Raw genomic sequence first — 14,413 nt, 5'->3', positions numbered from 1 at the left:
GGGGGGGGGCATTTCCAGGAACAAAGAACTAATTCTGGATTCTTTTTGTGCACAAACTAGGGTTTCACAGGTATTTGGTTTCCAAGGGTTTTTGGAGTCAGCTATTAGAATGAAGTTAAAGTCAGATCTGGTGGCCAACTGAGCAGCGGCGTGACTGACAGCTTCGTGTTTTCTGTCCCCAGTTAGCCTTGCTCCACGTGTTGTGTAAAAAGCACGCATCCACATTCTTCTTTATAAAGATGGAACTTCAGAGAACTGCCTGCTGGAGGACAGGCAGGTTCCCTATGTTCACTTGTAAGCTGAAACTCTGAACATGTTTTGCTTGCAGACACACACTCATATTGTTCAGGTGCCCCGGCTGATTGGCAAAGCGTTAAAAAGCCCACCAGTTGCTATACAGGTATCACTGTGCTCATCCCCACATTTTAGTAGGGGAATTTGCTCCTTCCAGGAATCCTGGGAACTCATTTACTGTCCACAGGGACCAGAGGAGGAAGAAGGGCTTGGCTGAAATGCAAAGGAGGGGAGATTCCTCCTGCTGGGAGGGACTGGGGGGGGCCCTCTGGCAGCGTGCAGAACAAGTGGGAGGGGGGTTTGTGCCCACCTCACAGGGAGGCCAAGTCTCAGGGTAGGGCTGGCTCTCTGGCTCCCGTTGCTTCTGACCAGGGTTTCTGCCTTCCAGACCCACTGTAGCACTGAACAAGGAACCATAGGAGTGGAAGGAACCAGAAGTGTGTGGCCACTTGGCCAGCCAACTAGGGCAGTTGTTCACATGGAAACCGAGTCCTTATGTTAGTCAGCATGGAACAGAGCTGGAAGTGTCCTTATGACGGAGCCTGGCTGTCAGCCAGAAACTAGTCATGTGTCCTCCATGTGGACAGGGGGCAGTGTTCGGTTATGTCACAGCACACATTCTCCTCAAAGGGCTGTTTGTGTCACACACACACACACACACACACACACACACACACGCGCGGCTGTTCTTTCACTGCTCTGGGACACAGACCTGGCCTTTCAATGAGGTTCCACAACTCAAATTTTAAGTGTTCACTGTGAAAGAAAAGAGATGTAACTTCTTAAGAGCTGGCAATGTTGGTAAAACTTTTGGCAGGCTGATAAAAAATATTAAATTTCACAATAAAATTTCATGAGGCCACCCAGGAGCACCCCCAAATAATTACATGCATTAATTCCGCATTTCTCTTGTGACTTCCAAATAACTGCTTTTTTAAAATGGGATTTGCTCTGCCTCCTGCTCATAATAATAACATAGCACTTTTCCCATAAAATGTGTGATCAATCAAATCTTAGACACCTAACAAAATGAGTCCTTCCACAGCGTGTAGATTTCTTTGGGCAACAGACTCAGAACAATAGGAGTCAAACACATTTGTAAAGCTGACTGTGTGAGACAGACGAAGCTACTTCCCTTCAGATGATACTCCTGACCGTGGACATGTGTCTGTGACATAGTAGCCAGAGTCAAAAGTCCAGCAGTGGCCGAGGATGATGGCTTTCATTTATCCGGATGGGAACTTCTCTCAGTCACATCAACCCGTGAACAGTTAATAAGTGCCCTGGGGCACGAGGCATGGGAGAGGGCGGGATGGAAACTGTGGCGAATACATCCAGGCCCTCAGGAAACTTCCAGTTGGCACCCTGACTTCAGGATGCCCCTGGTGTAGGGAGGGCGGCAATGGGGGGAAGACCGGGATGGAAGAACCCCAATGTGTGAAGTGACCGGGCTCGTTGTTTTTCATTTGGTGAAGAATTCTGGCCCAAAGAAGCACCACATAATCCTCTCTCCTATTTCCTTAGAAATGGGATATTTAAAAGCAACCAAAATAAAACCATAATCACCATACTCCCCCCAAAAAACAAACTCTGTGGATAATCTGGACTAGCCCTATGACCACCGCTTTGTCTCCTGCTGTTCGATCAGTACCAGTGAAGACTTGATTTCATACCTTTCTCTTCTGTTCTGTTTGGAAGCGTTTCTGGTCTTTCAGGAGGTATCTTTTTAATTTCATGTTTTCTCTCAGTGGTACCTAAGGGGAAAAGGATAACAGTGATCAGAACATGTTTTCTCTATCCATTTATTAGACATACCAGCATTTTAAATATTTATCAGGTACAGCAAAGTCAATAGACTGTTCTCCCCCTAAGCCGAGCGCTGGTGTTGCCTGGCAAATATAAGCCGCTTAGAAAGAGCAGAAGCCATTTTTGACCTATGTCATTAAGTTTGCCTTCCTATACATCCTTAATTTACAAGAATGCCATTAATGTTTTCTGATATTTAAATCTGACTTCCTTAGACATCAAAACAGTCACAGAAAATCACTGGGTGTGGGTGGAAAATATGTATAAACAAGTCAATCACCAAAATATGCCAATAATGGGTCACCGGCTATTGCTCTACAAATAAAAAGAAATTTCACAGGGACCTGGAGTCTAAGTTGTAGCAGTTTTAAAATATGGCCTCAAATTGTTTGCTACCCTTCCCATTAAGAGGGGGGGGTCTATGTCCTCTGTCTGGAATGTGGGTAGGCTTGTGACTGCTTCAACCAGGGGCCAATATGATACCATATAATTTCCAAGGCTGTGTCATAAAAGACTGTGTCACTTATGCTTTATTTGCTGGAATACTGAACCTCCATGTGAGAAGTCCAGAACCCTGAGGACTGCTAAAGAGGCCATGTGTAGACACTCTGGCCTACGGCCTCCACTGAGCCAGCCCTCCAGCCACTCCTGCCAAGGGAAGTGAAGACATGAAAGCAAAGCAGCCATCTCCAAAGGCTGGACAGCATTCCCAGCTAAGGCCCCAAATATCAAGGAGCAAAGAGACAAGATGTCCTGGCCAGGCCCTGTTCAAATTCCTGACCCCAGAAGCCGTGGGCATAAGAATATCCTTGTTTTCTGCCACCAGGTTTGGGTTGGTTTGTTATGCAGCAGTAGTAACTAGAGCCTATTTTTAAGTGGAGGGATGTGCAAAGAAGATCTGTGGTTCTCCCTCAGTCCAGTTAATCTACGCCTGAATTCCTCAAACGTTACATATGACATTTCCCCAGATACACCCACATGGCCATGTCGACTGCAGCTGCTCCCTCACCTGGGGTCTTCAGCAGTGCCCGTGGCCTCAGGTGCATAAGAACACTTGGAAAATAGCTAAAGCATAAAACCAATCACAAGTACTCCTCACACCTAGGGACTTGCCTGAGTGCTTGACGAATTCCTTACTGTCCATCCCTACGGATGGGTGCTTGGTACTAAAAATCTCAATTTCAGGGGCGCCTGGGTGGCTCAGTCAGTTAAGCATCTGCCTTCAGCTCAGGTCATGATCCCAGGGTCCTGGGATCAAGCCCCACATCGGGCTCCCTGCTCGGCGGGAAGCCTGCTTCTCCCTCTCCCTCTGCCTACCTCTCTGCCTACTTGTGCTATCTCTCTGTCAAATAAATAAATAAAATCTTTAAAAATAAAATAAAATCTCAATTTCATAGCATCAGAAGCCAAAGGAACTAAAAAAAAAATCCACTGAACACACTTCACCAAAATCTCCTTAATGACTCACTCCAAATTAAACACTGTATCTAATTTCTGTCAATTCCATTTCTGTTTGTTTTTTTTTTTTTTGTCAAATAATCAAACACGAGGAAAGCTGATGATAGGGAAAATACAAATATCTACCTCCCTGTCACAGAGCAATTCCCAGGATCATTCAGCAGGATAAATGAGCAGTAGGAGTCTAGGAAAATTAAATGCCATCTTGCTTTGCCCCACAGAGATCCAGCATAACCTTTCATAAAATTGCTTTAAAAGGAAAAGAATTTGCCTATCATGCTACAGTCTAGGCTTCTAATGATAACAAAGATGTTCCTTATCATCCCTAGCGATGCAGGAGGAACTGACGGATCCTACTACCATGAAGAATCCAATCCTAGTTACATTCCAGGCTTCTTGAGCCTTGGGCCACTCAGCTCATCTCCATGGTCTGTAATCCATCGCCAAGGCCTCGAGGAAAAGGGTCGTCAGAGAAAAGCAAAACAACAGCCAGCTTTAATTTCAGCACAACAAAATATTGATCCGGTGTGAACCACTAGGTGGCAAAATTAAACTGCTCAATGCAAACGACGATGGGGGCGGAACAGGAGATGTAATTAACACATCATTTCGGGTCTTAATCTTCGTAATTCTCAACTATCCCAAAGGGAATGGGAAAGGAATTTGGGGTCAAGCTGATTTCCCCCTCAACTCCGTGGGCCAAAAAAATGTTAAAAAAAATCACTCCTTAATAAATTTGTGAATAAACCAATCTGGAAATTTATTCATACTTTAAATGCTATAGAAATATCACAGTTATTCATGTGCGGAACTAAAAATACCCCTACTCTTCTTCTGTTTTAGTTGTTAATTTGTTAAAATGCCACTTAACTAGTTATTCATGGAGGAATTTCTCCCCATAATTAGTTCTTAACAATTATAAAGAAGAGTTCTGTGGGGAAATATGAATGATCATTTTTAGGTATGAGAACCCTGTGCGCAATGTGTTACCAAATGTCCAACCACATCACGTCTTCCTATATTATTCAACTTTAATGTCTGAACTACACAGAAAAAGTGAACTGGACTCTTTTTAAGACGAAAAAAGTATCACGAGGAAAAGTATTTATTGCTAGAATAACATTTTTTGTTGGGCGGTGTAAGTGAAGTAAGTACAAATTTTGGTTAACCACGTTTTTCTTTTTTTTGCTTAAAAATTCAGCACCACTGTACATGCGTGGTGAGGCTATGACCCGTGGGAAGCAATCCTCCCTAAGCTGACCCTTGAGATTAGGTGGGTGTGGGCAAAGCAGGACAATTAAGTTCTTCTTTCCTCAAAAGCAGTTGATTAGAAATACAAAAAATACAACAGAAAAAAAAAAAAACTGGTTTACTCCAAAGCAAAGTCTTTCTGGTCATTCACCTGGGAGGCTAGATTTTTTCACTGTACCAGGGATACATTTTAATGATATGTTTAATTTTTAGGAAAAGCAGCAGTATATTTAAAATCTGCCTGTTGAGACCAAGTGGTAACTTCCCAATTTGGTGATCCGTGGCATTTGAACCTAAGAACCCTGAGCTCTACCAAGGGTGCTGTAGATACACACAGAAGGACACGTTGTGTCCAGAACGGAAGCGCATTACCTGCTCCTTGCTTGATGACAGGAGCGGACGGAGGAGGTGGCTTCTTGGGTCTCTGAAAAATGAATCAAAATGATAACACATGAGATTGTTGGCAAGCCAACGAGATTGTTGGCCTGTCACACAAGGACCACAGACATTGTTTTCTAGATGTAGTTTGGACAGTCCAGAGGAGCTCTCCAAAAAATTGGGCAATTCTCTCTTCGGGGATGTCAGATTTTGGCACCTTTAAGCCAACACTAAAATAAATTCAGTCTGCAAAACAAAACTCTGACGGACAAATGAAATACCATTTCCCCCTTTCTAAATTTGTAACAGCCTTCTGGAAAAGCACGGCTCAGCAAAAATGGCCTGAAACCAGCAAGCACAATGGTCCTCCTACACCAAAACCGCATTTGCAATTAAGATTTAATCTGCTGAATAACCAAGTGATTCAGGAGAGTCATTGGGACAGCTCGAAATCAGATCTGCTCTGGACGGGGGACCTTCAGCAAAAGCAGGCCAAGGGGCTGCTGTGGCTGGGAGTCAGTGGGTTCTAAACCTTCAGCCCCTTCTGACCCCAAGGCTGGCAGGCCATTCGCAAGGCCCCCCGCAGACCAGTTGTACCCTGGAAAGTGGAATGGGGTTTTTTGCATATTGGCTGTGGTCTGTTTTTCTCTCACAGCCTGTCAGTCTGTAGGTGACGAGGCAGCTATGCAATCGGTGGCATCCGTCCCTGAACCGGTTCCAGGGCCTCTCCTTGCTCACACAGGATTGACTATAGGAGGAAGATGGTGAGGCTGCACTTGGCAGATGATTCAGGGGCCAAGAATCCAGCCAGGGCACAATTCTTGGCCACCATACTTGGAGAGGGGAGCCAGAGGTGAGGAGAGAACCATCTCAAAATCAAAATCATTAAAGAAAGATGGAAACAGGAGGATTTGAGAATCTGATCCATGTTGCTGCTGATGCTTCTCCTGACCCTCTCTGGGCATCACACACCAGTAACTTTTTAAAACAGCTCCAGAGACTCTCTCCTGCACTCTGAAAATGAACCATTCTGACATTACTGCAAGGACCAGCCAAAGCACCCACCAGTCCCTGGCCCCTACCCGCTGGGGCCCACCAGTGCCTGCTATAGTACTAGAGCACAGGAGGAAATGATTTCAAGTGAAACCCGGAGAATATGAGACCCATAAAGAACTTTCTCAGGAGGCATCACAGCATGTAGGCTCTGGATTCTGTGACATGTCACCTCTGCTCTTCAGTAGCTGGGTGACGTGGCTAAGTTACCGGGAGTAAGTAGAGTAGTGTGGTGGCTGAGAGGTGGGGTTTCAGAGCCTGACTGATTACAAATGCTGGCTCTTTCAATTCCTAGCCATGGACACTGGGCAAGTGAACTGACCTAGCTAAAGCTTCTCATCTGTAAAATGGCAATGGTATCACTTCCCTCTTGAGAGGAGGTGGTTTCATACGCAGAGGGAGTCAGTAAGCACTGCCCCTGTTGAATCTTCGTGACAAGCCTAGAAGTAGTGATCTTATTATGCCCATTTTGCAGATGAAGTAATTGAGGCTTAAAGAGATGAAGCCATTTCCCCAAGTCACCAGTCTATTAAATAGGGTGGGGGCTGGGAGCCCAGCCCCATGCTGTCTGACCCACAGGTTTGCTCTTAACCACTGTGAAGGACCTGCCTTGCCAGAGAGCATCCACAAGACAGACCACCACAAGGCCATACACCACACACAGCGTGTACAGAAGCACAGGGAACTGTGTCATGTGAAAGTTGGGAGGAAGAAAATACGGGTATCAGATTGCAGCTACAGTATGAGCTCGAATCAACTATGTTACAAAATATACAGAAAGAGAAAAAGACTGGAAAGGAATAAATTTACAGTGTGATACCTGACTAGTGTAGGATTATGGGCATGTGTGGGTTTGTGTGTTCCCTTCTTAATATGTTCCAGTACCGCCTATATGAGTACAGACTCACTTCATTACAAAAAAGAGAAAGAAAGATGCTCTAAGGGCCACCTCCCCCTGCACACAGGCCGTCCACTGGCGAAAGGCCCTTTCCTGTCTGCCAGCCCCTTCCAGCTCTCCACTCCAACTTCTTCCTTTTTCTGCCTCCTTTCTCTGTCCTTGTACAAATTAGCTGGGGACAGATGTGTTTACCTAATGAAGTTATTGTTGAAACTCTGCCAACTAACCTTCCTTTACCTCAGGATCAGAGTAACTTCTGATTCACAGACAGCACCCTGTGGCCTCGTTCTTCCTGGCCAAGCCCCAACGATGCCTACCCAGTGGGTGTCTTGCTCGCTTCCTGCTTGTTTGAAACATTTTATAACCATTTCATATGAGCCTCCCCTTGCTGAGCCTGTTCCCCCAGCGACCTCGCCTCAAACCACAGGGCCCCAAATAAAAAAAGACAATTACAAGTCATCATGTTTTCCAAGATTACTGTGCAAAGAAAAAAATCCCTCAGTGTTGTGTCAGATTTGGCATGGGGCAGACTGACGGAATGTGACCGGGCAGGGCAGAGGGGCACTGAGAGAGAGGACAGGAAGTGTTAGGCTAAGAGACAGCGTGTGACAAGCGTGGTCGTGGCAAGTGTGTGCTTGACGGGGGCAGGGGCAGGAGGCAGAGGTGTGAGGTGTCGTGAGGAGCCCCGGTGGTAGTGGAAGCAGGTGGGGGCAGTTCTGAAAGGAGGAAACAGTCTGTGCTGTGTGTCTTGCACCCACGGGGCTTGATCAGCATTGGCTGCAGGCCAGGTTTGCTTATGAGCAGAACGGGTTTATAGGTTGTCCTGGGTTTGTTTTTGCTTTTGTTTTTTCCCTTTGACTGACTTCACTCTCTGATGCCCTCAAACTTAGCCTTCTGGCCTCCTTAGATGAGAAACGATGCCACATTTTCAAAGAAGAGGTCTTTGAAAGTAATTCTAAACAAAAACCAGGGCCACAGTTCCGTGCAGCTCCAGACTGCCCCCCAAGTGATTAAGAGAAGATTGCACAGGGGCCTACAGGGATTTTCCTCTTTAAATGCAACAGGAAGCATGGGGCAGTGAGAACTGAGAAGGCAGGCTGGGAAAATCTGTAGCAAAACGTGACAGGAAAGACTTCAGCACAGGCATTCATGATTCTTAAATCAAAAGACGCAAGCACATCACTTAGTCAGTTTTCCCCAAAATGTCCGATTGTGACCGGACCAAGGAAACAGCACGGAGCGGGTCTCCAGGTTAAGCAGTAGCCCAATGCCTTCTCTGCCGAGTTGACCAGCATTAACTGGTGCCACAGGTGTGCAGTCAGAAACACCCTTTCAACTCAGGCGAGTTATTTTCAGTCATGAATTTTTAGAGGCACTTGTTCTATTTCTTCTCTTTATCCCTCCCTCCATAGTGGAAATATAACACTCCAGATCCAAATTCAGATGGCTTCAGCCCGCTCGATTTGCAGATCGATGCTAGAAACAGAGGATATTAGAGCTACGAGTGATCACAGAGTCCCCTCTATACTGAGGAGACTGAGGCCCAGAGGGGCTGGGTCAACCGCTGGGTGGTGGCCAAAGAGGGCCCAGAACTCACATCCCTCAATGTCCATCCAGACTGTGGCAATTCATTAAGAGCCAACATGAAAATGTTCCTAACAAAATCAATGAGCCAACATTTTCTGATTTCTAGGAGAGCAGAATGCGTTCCCCGGTCTTCCCATATGCAGGGTGTACAGGCCTGTGTGCGCCTGCGTGTGCATCTGCCTGTGTCGAGTCGTTGGCTTGGACACAGAAGCAAACACCATCCTTCAAAGGATACGTTAACTAGATCTGATTTCTTACCATTATTACCAGGAAGGAAATAGATCTGAATGTTCTGGAGTGAAGACAGCAGGAAGGCAAGTCTTACTTACTTCCTGCTGATGGATTTCAGAGCTGACTCTGCCCTTTGTTTGGCAAGCCCGGCCAGTCCCAGGCAAAGAGCTCATCAGCTGGCTCAACTGGTCTCCCTGGCAGGAAGTTTGACTTGCCACTTGGCCTCTTGCCTTCAGAGCTCTGGCCCCACACATGTGGTTTGTTGAGAATAACCAGAGGAGCATACTCCTGATGGCTGGGTACACTTGAGGGGGGCACTTTGTTAGAGGAATATATATGATAAGGCTCTGGAGGCAAATCTTAGCTTGATTTTCAGCCTTGGGGAGCCCTCCTCCAGGCATCCAGCTAAGTTCTCTAGAGGTGTCTGTGTGAGGCTAGAGAGGGGTTAAAAATGGACAGTTCCTGACCAGGGCACCTCTCATGGATCTAGATACACATGAAGGCCTCCACTCTGCCCTTTGCTTCCCTGTCCCTGGTGGATTGGCGACACCTTCGAAGAGTGCAGCTGAGGCTATGCTCCGGGTGATTACAGCACCTGTAAGGGCCCCTCTGCACCCTACAGCGTCTCTAGCACAGGAGGTCCCTGGGGGCCACCACAAAAACCTGCTCTCAGCAGGGTCTCTCTTGAGTTTCCTCTCCTTAACCTTTGGCCTGGTGGCCTGCATCCCTGGGCCTATCCAGACTGCTAGCCTATTGGGGAATCACACAGGTTTTGGTATTTGGCTTCTTCCCAAGATGCTCTCACACTTTACCCCCTTGTCTCATGCCCCTGCTCCCTCCGCCCACTGTAAAAGTGATGCCTCGACTCCATGCCCAGACCTCACATCTCGATAGAAAGACCCGAGCACCCCCATGTCCACTTCTCCCTACCCCCCCCCACCTTCCTCTTTCATGCTAGTGCAGGAGAGAGCAGTAAGTAGGAGGGGAGGGACCAAAAGAAGGGAAGGTACACCTGGTCACCAAACGACCAAAGGACAGGCGAGTCCTGAGAGCCAACCCTGTATCAAGCAAGCATGCTGCTATAGGCTGCATGTTTGTGCACTGAATGGACCCAAAATTCCTATGGTGAAACCTAATCCCCAATGTGGTGGTGTGTTGAGGTGCTGCCTTTGGGGGGTGACTGGATCATGAGGGTGGCACCCTCATAGATCAGATTAGTGCCCTTACAGAAGAGATCCCAGGGAGCTACCCTATCTCTTCTGCCGAGTGAGGGCACAGGCATCTACGAACCAGGAAGCGGACCTTCACTAGATAGATGCCACATCTGCTGGCACCTTGATCTTGGACTTCCCAGCGTCCGAATTGTGAGAAATAAAGTCCTGTTGTTTATAAACCACCCTGTCTATGGTATTCTGTTACAGCAGCCTGAACTAAGACACACACTTTCAGGCCCCATGAAGGAGAAGCTTGGGACACGGGCTCTGCCTTCAAAGAGATGACAGTCGGACGGAGTGATGACAGAGAAGCACTTCAGGCAAGGGCACAACTGAATGAGGTGCTCAGCTGAGAGAGTACGGGCTGTAAGTACCAGCAGAGAAGGGAGAAGGAGGCCATCCAGGCTACTTCAGGGAAGCTCAGTTAGGGCTCTGCCATTAGGTCATGCTTAGGTGACATTAGTGCCTTGACGGTCCCCATCTCTACAGATAAGGTTGGAGGTGAATTATTTTTTCACAATGCTGCTTATTGGAAGCACCTATTTGTTTCTCTTTGGAAGACTATTTTTGGGGGAAATATTTCATTGGACATCTTTAGAAACTAGAAGTATTGGGTCTCAAAAGGCTGAAGGACATGACTAGGAACAAAGAAAATTTGAGTTGAGTTGGTTTTATAAACTGGGTTGTCAGATGATGGGGGCTAAGGTAAGGGACCTCCTAGGAATGCGGTAAAGAGAATGTAGTCCCAGTTACACCGGCAAGATCCCCCACCAGCGGACTAGCCATTGTGGGAATCAAGCGAGTCCCTTCCTGTAAAAGTTTGGACCCTACTGAACTGCTGAGTGGTCTTAAGGTTGGCACTCGACCATAACTGAGAGTGTGGGAAATGTACTTGACTGCACCACAGCGTGTCTGGAGATCGACAGTGAACAAGAAGGGTCCGCTCAGCTGTGAACCCCAAGAGCCGTGGAGAGGGTTGTTGAGGCTGAAGGTGCGGTGCGCTCGCGAGCAGCCTCCAGGATTGGCGGAGTTCAGTGCACAGCTCCCGGGCGCGCACCCTTCCCTCTGGTGCACCTGCAAGGGCCTGGGTGAGAGCAGCTAGCTCCCGCAGAAAGTGCCCAACAAACGCGGTTTCCTGTAGAAGCTGGAGCGAGCACCCTGGGCAGGCAGACCCGCGTGCTCCAGGCCGGCTGACATTTTAGTTCTCGTTGCAATGAGTAAGCTGGCAGCCTGGTCGCTGGGTCAGGCTCCGTGAGCTGGCAAACGGGAGCCAGCATCGCAGCCACAGGCACCTTGAGAAATCTTTGAGGGAAGGTTTCTGTGCCCCTGAGCGGCAGACCCTCCGCTGCAGAACATTCGCTATGGGAACTTTTGCAACGCCCTGGTTCTTGACATGGTAGACAAACTCAGAAGGTTCCTCCGTGTCGATGGACACTAGAACAGTAACATCGTCTTCGGGTGATTTGAACAGTTTCTCTTCAAGACTCTAGAGCCTGCAACTTTTTCTTAAAACGCAATCCTTCGGGAACATTATCGTTCAGAATATCTATTCTATTTTTTTTTTCAATGACACTGGGAAGTTTTCTGCTGTTCTTGAGAGTTCAGGTTCCCCATTTTCCTTCAATAATGATGGCAGAGCATGTGCATTGCTTCATTAGAGCTCTCGGAATATTTAATCTTTCCATTTTGATACTCAGTTTTACTGTCAAGTCTCAAAATAAACAGCCATTGAATCTACGTTCTCTCATAAATAGCTTACATAATTGCTCTAAAATATGCACCAAGAGATCAACGGGTGCTCTCCCCGCCAGGGAACATCTTGAGAGAAAGCCCCAGAGCGTTTGTCACCTAGTGAGAGAGAATCTGTTGAGGACTCTCTGAAAGAAAGCCCTCCAGGAAATTCCAAAAGGCTACCTGAGTCCGCACCGAGCCGCCACAGAAAAGAGCTAGCCTCGTCAGAATGCTTTGGTGATGCCTACTGATTCAAGAGGTCTGCTGCTGAATAAATGCTGTTTGCTGCTGTCTATCCCAATCATCCCAGACCGTCCTCCTTTCTGGGTGAATGGCTGCAGCCCCAGCCACTGGCAAGACAAGATGACATGTGCTGAAACTGGTGGCAGAATAATGTTTCAGACTCTGTCATTCACACAGTGCATTTGTGTTAATGATTCTAATCATCTTCACACAGCCAGCTCAGCAAACAACAGCCCCGGTTCCTGTCACACTGTCACCAGCTCACCAACACTTTGCGTGCGGCGATAAAGGCTGGCAGAACAGCCGATGCAAAGCTGGGTGGCTGGTTTTGTGGGCCAGAGGGGATGGAAAGGATGTAATACTTTAAATTTTCTGAAAGCTAAATGTCACATTATACAATCACTTCTCAGCTGTAGGTATTACTTTGTCTGACAGGTTTGACTGTTGTTTCCCCCTGCCGTTTTCTTCTTAGGGACAAGGTTAAAAGACCTATCCAAGAGATGGTGGCTGCCTGTCTGAGGTTGGAGAGATGCCCACGGGGCCCCAAGGAGCGTGCATGCCTCAATGAGCAAGTTGAGTCCACTCCTCACTGACAACTTCACTCTCTCAGTGGAAGTCTTCCCTTAATACCTTATGTAACAGAGCAGAGCTTCTAGAAGAGTATGCCATGGAATCTCTCTCACCTGGTATATTTATTGTCCCACTAAAATGTGACTGGGAACTAGAAAGCAAGGTGCCACAATGTAGGCAACCACAGACATGGCTCATTTGTTAAAAGAATTATCCAGATTTCAGCTTAGCCTTCAAAATCATACTACCTCCTTCAGAACCGGGAAGGTAGCAAATGGCCAGCAGGATAGCATGCTGGCTAAGATTCCTTGGCCACAGGGAGAGGAGTCACCAGGAAGGTCTTGGCATCCCAGTGCTTCAGGACGTGAATACCTTTTACCCGGCTTGCAAAGATCGGCGAGAAGGGTCAAACAGGCAGTCTGGATGGCCCTCTCCCCTCCACTCCCTGGAAGAGGCCCACCCTCAATGTCCTTTCGGAAAGGTCCAGCAAGTCTCTATGGCCCTGAACATCAGACCTGCTGCCCAACTCTACGCCCACTAGGGCAGCAGCTGCATGTACCCTCCCCTCCTCATCAACCAGCACAGTGGCTAGCCCAAGAGAAGGGACCCAACACACATACAGTGGGTGAATAAATAAACATAAAACATAACTGCCAGGTAGCAGGTCCTGAAACAAATATGAGAAACAACATGAAGATTATGCCATTCTGTGCCCGCTTGTCTCTATAGGTATAGTTTCTAAAGTACTCGATTTCTTTTTGAAGGCTATCATCAAAGTTCTCAGATGCATTTGGATTCCCAGGGAAGCTCATAAAGACATCAAGATAGGGCGCCTGGGTGGCTCAGATGGTTAAGCGTCTGCCTTCGGCTCAGGTCATGATCCCAGGGTCCTGGGATCGAGTCCCGCATCGGGCTCCCTGCTCCTTGGGAGCCTGCTTCTCCCTCTGCCTCTCATGAATAAATAAGTAAAATCTTAAAAAAAAAAAAAAAAGACATCAAGATAACTGTGTTGATTTGACCAGCTGAAGCAAGATGAACCAGAGTCTGACTGCTATCATTACTGCCCAGTTTCGGCTGGAGCCTTCCCACACTCGTGCGAACAGTAATTACAAAGGCGGGAAGAGTTAGCATATGTGGAGCCTTTACGAAGCACCAGCGCCATGCTAAAGAATTCCTATCTTCTCAACGGTTCAACAGGTAGGTACAATTCTTCTTGCAGTTTTATAGATGAAGATACTGAGGCTCAGACACATCCAGTGAGGTGACCTTGAACAGAGGATGTGACAGGGCCATGATTCAAGCCCAGGTCCAGCCGAAGCTACAGCCTGGAGTCATGAGCACTATCAATGGTTGCCACACCTCACTCCTGTGTCCTCTTGTTTCACAACGTTTACAATCCAGTCAGTATTAAACGTTAGCATCTGTTTTTCTCACGGCTGGATTCTGTCAACTGATAAGCCACCACACTTCGATCATCCAATAAAAATGGCTCAAATGATTTTGCTTGCTGGAAATTTTTTCTTTTGTGAGTGAGCTCTTCTCTGTTCTGAGAATTTATTCCCCTCCTAAAATATGGTCAGGAACTGGAAGGTGGAGCTGTCATCACTTAAACAGATACCTGCTTCTATACCAGCACTTCCCCAACTGTAACATGTATATGGTTCGCTGGAGGATCTTGTTACAATGCAGGTTCTGATGC

The 14,413-nt window shown here is 47.2% G+C and overlaps 1 protein-coding gene across 4 annotated transcripts in view; it reads right to left on the bottom strand.

Annotated features, from left to right (window-relative positions):
• The window catches only part of SH3KBP1 (SH3 domain containing kinase binding protein 1), a 324,977-nt gene that overhangs the window by 48,043 nt on the left and 262,521 nt on the right, over window positions 1-14,413 (bottom strand). For all 4 annotated transcript variants that reach the window (XM_028122625.2, XM_028122626.2, XM_028122628.2 and 1 more), the window contains 2 exons: window positions 5,182-5,233; window positions 1,968-2,048 (listed from right to left, as the gene is read on the bottom strand). In XM_028122625.2, coding sequence (XP_027978426.1) covers window positions 1,968-2,048; window positions 5,182-5,233 — 133 coding nt within the window. The remainder of the gene's footprint in view (window positions 1-1,967; window positions 2,049-5,181; window positions 5,234-14,413) is intronic.

The sequence above is a fragment of the Eumetopias jubatus genome, unplaced genomic scaffold, assembly GCF_037043125.1.
Source record: "Eumetopias jubatus isolate StellerSeaLion01/CBP00866 unplaced genomic scaffold, mEumJub1_p1.0 scaffold_11, whole genome shotgun sequence".
In the NCBI taxonomy this organism is placed as follows: Eukaryota; Metazoa; Chordata; class Mammalia; order Carnivora; family Otariidae; genus Eumetopias; species Eumetopias jubatus.
Note: the sequence above shows the minus strand (reverse complement) of the source record. Positions and strands in the feature narration are given on the sequence as shown.